The sequence below is a fragment of the Branchiostoma belcheri genome, unplaced genomic scaffold (assembly GCF_001625305.1).
Source record: "Branchiostoma belcheri isolate BF01 breed outbred unplaced genomic scaffold, Haploidv18h27 scaffold245, whole genome shotgun sequence".
In the NCBI taxonomy this organism is placed as follows: domain Eukaryota; kingdom Metazoa; phylum Chordata; class Leptocardii; order Amphioxiformes; family Branchiostomatidae; genus Branchiostoma; species Branchiostoma belcheri.
This window is the reverse complement of record NW_017803849.1, coordinates 45762-50511: the sequence shown is the minus strand read 5'-3', so window position 1 is coordinate 50511 and position 4750 is coordinate 45762. Positions and strand designations below refer to the sequence as shown.

The following is a 4750-nucleotide window of genomic DNA, read 5'->3' as shown; positions in this document are numbered from 1 at the left end:
CATGGAAGTTTCATATTGACCGTATTTGTAAACAAATCTATAAGAACATTGGTATAATAAGAAAAGTTGCAAGTTGCCTATCACGTAAAATATTTATCACTCTGTACTATACTTTGATTTATCCCTACTTAACATATTGTAATATAGTCTGGGCTAGTACATACACTACTTCAATCCGACCGCTGCATCAGCTGCAGAAGCGCTTCGTTAGGATTGCATCTAATGTCCCATTTTTTGCTAACTCTGCGGCTCTATTTTACAACTTGAAAATTTTAACAGTGTACGACATAAATAAACTCCAAACAGCAATTTTCGTCCACAAAGTCTTACACAAAAGTTCACAATTACCAGTTCAATTCAAGGACATATTTCAATACAACTCAGATATCCACAGTTACAGTACCAGAAAGCAAAATGATTTAAGGCCAATTCTAACAAAATCAAATATGAAACAGTTTACGATAATGTTTAGAGGCCCCTTAATTTGGAACAGTTTAAGTCACTCACAGCAGAATTGCCAATCCCTTCCAACTTTCAAACGACATTTAAAAACTGACCTAATAGAGAAGCCATCTACCACTTCCTGATTTGCTTTTGTTTTCCTTGTTTTCTTATGCTACGATATTTTCCTTGCGTTAATATTGGTTTCTTATGTTGTTCTTACCATATTAACTTATGATTTGACTAACGGAAATGTATTTTTTGTTGAATACGATATGTTTTTGATTGTCTTACTTTATTGTTTAGATATTTAGTTTGCCGTGTTAACTTTATATTATCTTGTTTGAGTTAATTTTCTCTTGTTTGTCCCTTAAGACATGCATGTAAATTGTTAACGTAAATAATGTTGTAAATATGAGATCATCAACAGGATTTGGGAGAGCCCACTAGATAAACCTCCTGGTTTCTTGGGCTCTCCTGCATGTATTTGATTGTACATAATTTCTTTTATACCATTACTTTTTTTTTATGTGCGAAAGGACAATAAACAAAAAAATAAACAAGTCATGATTATACATGTATGTACATGTAATATGACAGATTTCTTTCCGATTGTTTTGTGAATTGTATTCTGTGTAAATGAGTATCTGAAAGGTACGTTAAGATACTTATACTTAAGATAACCCTTAAAATTCTTTGAAACCAAGATATTGTAGGGAAAACTTTGCTATAATAGTCCGCCATCTTGAATTTGCTGCCGATGTCACCTGATCGTGGTGCAAGAGCAAGTCACCAAATTAGTATGGACCGTATGTATTCCGCGTAATGGATCGTATGTATTCCGTAAACTTCGTATGTTTCCTAGTAAGGATCGTATGAATTTAGTAAAATTCTGATGAACTCCTGAAAAATATGACCCCTTATATGTGTTTAAAAGCTTGAGCAAGTTTGTTTAATTAGTGGTAGTACCGGACGCCTGTCAATCATAATGTCTGGAATATTTGATGACTGCAAAACAATGGAAATAGATAATAATTACACAAATATTAAAAAAAAATTTGGGGCAAAAATATTACATAGTGCTCCTTTAACAAACATGATATTATCTTTTTAATCAGACGTATTATTAAAGAACAGCATAATATCGATGTTTTAGCTGACAGTGTATAAATGGGCTTGAAGTCTGTAAAAGCCCTGCGTGTTTATTTTGTTCCATTTGACAACGCTGTACGTACAGAAAGTTTAAAGTTGTAATGACCAAAATTGTCTGCGTTTATATTGATTTGTATGAGAAACGTTTTCCTATGCAAGACACATTGTATGTTTTATTATGTCAAGGTAAAACACTTTCAAGACCTCTTACCTTCGCCAAGTGGTATTCACCTTTAAGCATGAGGTTTTTTAGAGATTTCTTCTTGACTATGCAAATAAAGTCCTGATTTGTAAAGTCCCGTTTGTGTTAATCGTTAGTACTGTCTCCGAAGAGTAGTACGCATAAAGTTTTAGAATGGTCTGGTGGAAATCAGTTGCTCTGACAGTATAGTAACCATTAGTAGTTATGTTTGTACGTTCGCAGCTGTAACTCGTGAAGTCTTCGTGAACGGCAAGGTCAGCAGTTGGCAGTTGCTCACGTCGGGGGTACCGCAGGGAGGGGTGTTGTCGCCCTACTTATTCCTCCTGTACATGAGCTCCCGCTCCACAGTCTATAATGACACCCTAGATGTGGGGTATGCTGATGACGTTGGCCTGTCCAGGTCAATCCCCTGTCGGTCATGTGGCACAGACAGCACTATGTCAGCAGAAGCGTTGCAACTCGATACGTGGGCTGGTAAAAATGACATGATACTGAACGGTAAAAAAAGAGTCAGCAGTTGCAGATCTGCTTCAGTAGTAACATTCCTGTACTCCCACCCTTGTCTCTTGGAGGCGAACTTTTTCCTGTTACAACAACTGCAAAGGGCCTCGGGTTTACTTTTGACAGTACTTTATCCTGGCAAGCACATGTAAAGTCAGCAGTTTCCAAGGCCTCCAGCAGGCTGCATTATCTGCGGTTACTGACAAAACATGGAATGAGTGTCGCCGACTTGGTGCAAGTGTATCTGTCGCTGATTCGCCCTATACTATAGTATGGTCATGTTTTGCTTGTTGGCTGTAGTGACGAGCTGTACACTAATATGGAACGAGTCAAAAATGCGCTGTGCGCATCATCTCCCTCGGGGGAAAGCGAACAGTCCCAAAGCTCCCTTCTATGAAAGAAAGGAGGGAAGTGGCCGCTTTGAAGCTGTTCACAGCTATGATAAAGCCTGAGCACCCACTACAGGACCTAGTGCCCCCCTACGGTCCACAGCTACAGGTAGACGCTTGCGGAATGACAGTGCCTTCACTGTGCCAAAAGCCAGGACTGAGCGACTGAAAAGGTCATTTGTTCACTGTGCAATAAAACTGTATAACGAGTCTGTTTCATAAGCTACCCCATGCTGTATCTGCGTCCAGTTTTGTTATCTTTAAGCTGTATTTCACTACTGTTTATTGTTCATTGATTGTATTGTATTATGTGTTGATTGTAACAAACTACCCGCTTCAGGGAGACTTTTGTCTTACCTTGCATATGTATGTTTGTGGTTGCAAAACCAATAAAGACGTCGTATAAAAGCAAAATCCAATCAACACTTCGTCTCGTTCCACCCGTCTTCGCAGGACGTGAAGTACTAAACCGCCACCTAGCGGTTTCCAATATTATTGTTGTACAAACATGATGATGTCATCTTCCCTATCCTGTAATTTCACCTGCGCAGTTAGATGCCAGGTACGACCAAGGAGCTGTGATAAAAGCTCCTTGGTACGACCGAGCACGGAAAGGTGTGCTCCTTTTACACCCTCTGGAGTTCCAACGCACAGGAGACCGAACCCGTAACACCCCCGCCAGGACCCTCCAACACACAAGGGCCTCCTCGGCACACCAAGCGACCCGTCCCGACGGTAGTAGTGCCAGGTCACCGCTCAAGGACTGACTGAATAAACAGGTAAGAACGGGCGAGTTTATGTTGTCCGCCATACTGAATCCAAACTAACTACGAAGGCCTGCTTGGAGGCCTGCATTGTGTGTGTGTATGTTTGTGTATGTGTGTGTGTGTGGGGGGGGGGGGGGGCGTTGTTGTCGTCATAGAACCGACAACATTAGTAGGAGGGGGAGGGGGTTGATATTGTATACTGGGGCTTGTATGGATTCCAATGGGAAAACTGCTAAAGATGTAGGTAATTTTTTGGCTCAAAGCAAAAGGAAAATTTAGATGTTAAGGTGGAATATTGATTACCAACTATTCATTTACACATCGCAAACCTGATATTTAATTTTAAGTGGTGTTGAATTTTGAATTTTCAAACATAGTTTTTTTTTCGGGATAAAGCCTAAAATACATTGTAAACAGAGTAAAGACGTCCATATAAACCTTTTTTGTAAAAAGAAATGAAAGTTTTGATGAAACTTTAAGGACAAATAACCTGTATATACATGTTCTAATAATATGGTCCGCCATCTTGGATTTTGGCCAATGACGTCATCAAATTAGCATAAATTATGCATTTCTAATTATAAAAATTACATAATAATATCTGGGATGTTATAAATATTAGAAACCATGTGTAACTTGACGTAAAACCCATAAAATTCTATTGTTGAAACTAAAATTACTAAATTTAGCAAAAAATGCCTGTCAGAAACCCGTTGCCATGGCAACATAAAAAGTTATTATCTTATTCCAATGATACAGAATTGTTGCCAACAATATTTTCATACTGAAAACAAAGTTCTAAGGTCATGGTAAGGTTCATAACAAACCTGTAATAGTGACAGCCTGTTGCCTCCCTCCCAGAACCATGGCGTACCACGCTAAGGCTATCCACAGGCTGGGCTGGACGCTGGTGGTCCTGGGGACGCTCAGCATCATCCTCGGTACCGCCGCCGTCGCCACCATGGCGTCCAAGGACCGGCCCACCTTCCTCACCTACATCGCCGGGCCCATCTGGAGCGGCATATTTGTGAGTACAAGTCGTATATAACATGTGTTTGTATCTGGAGCGGTATATTTGTGAGTACAAGCCATATATAGCACGTGTTTGTATTTGGAGTGGCGTATTTGTGACTAGCTGTCGTATCTACATGTAACATATATTGTATCTGGAGTGGCACATTTGTGAGTACAGGCCGTATATAGCATGCATGTGTTTGTATCTGGAGCGGTATATTTGTGAGTACAGGCCGTATATAGCATGTGTTTGTATCTGGAGCGGTATATTTGTGAGTACAGGC

General features: G+C 39.8%; 2 protein-coding genes across 8 annotated transcripts in view; both read left to right on the top strand.

The window, feature by feature from the left end:
• Positions 1-1208, top strand: part of LOC109471285 — an 18454-nt gene extending 17246 nt beyond the window's left edge. For 5 of the 7 annotated variants that reach the window (XM_019770573.1, XM_019770572.1, XM_019770576.1 and 2 more), the window contains one exon: positions 1018-1208. The gene's annotated coding sequence lies outside the window, so the exon portion shown is untranslated. Of the gene's footprint in view, positions 1-1004 lie in introns of all 7 variants that reach the window. The other 2 variants (XM_019770570.1, XM_019770569.1) reach the window with 1 other exon arrangement.
• LOC109471272 overlaps positions 1-4750 on the top strand; it is a 19688-nt gene that overhangs the window by 359 nt on the left and 14579 nt on the right. Inside the window, exon 2 of the mRNA XM_019770556.1 lies at positions 4314-4479. Within this exon, the coding sequence (XP_019626115.1) occupies positions 4318-4479 (162 nt within the window). The 5' untranslated portion in view covers positions 4314-4317. The remainder of the gene's footprint in view (positions 1-4313; positions 4480-4750) is intronic.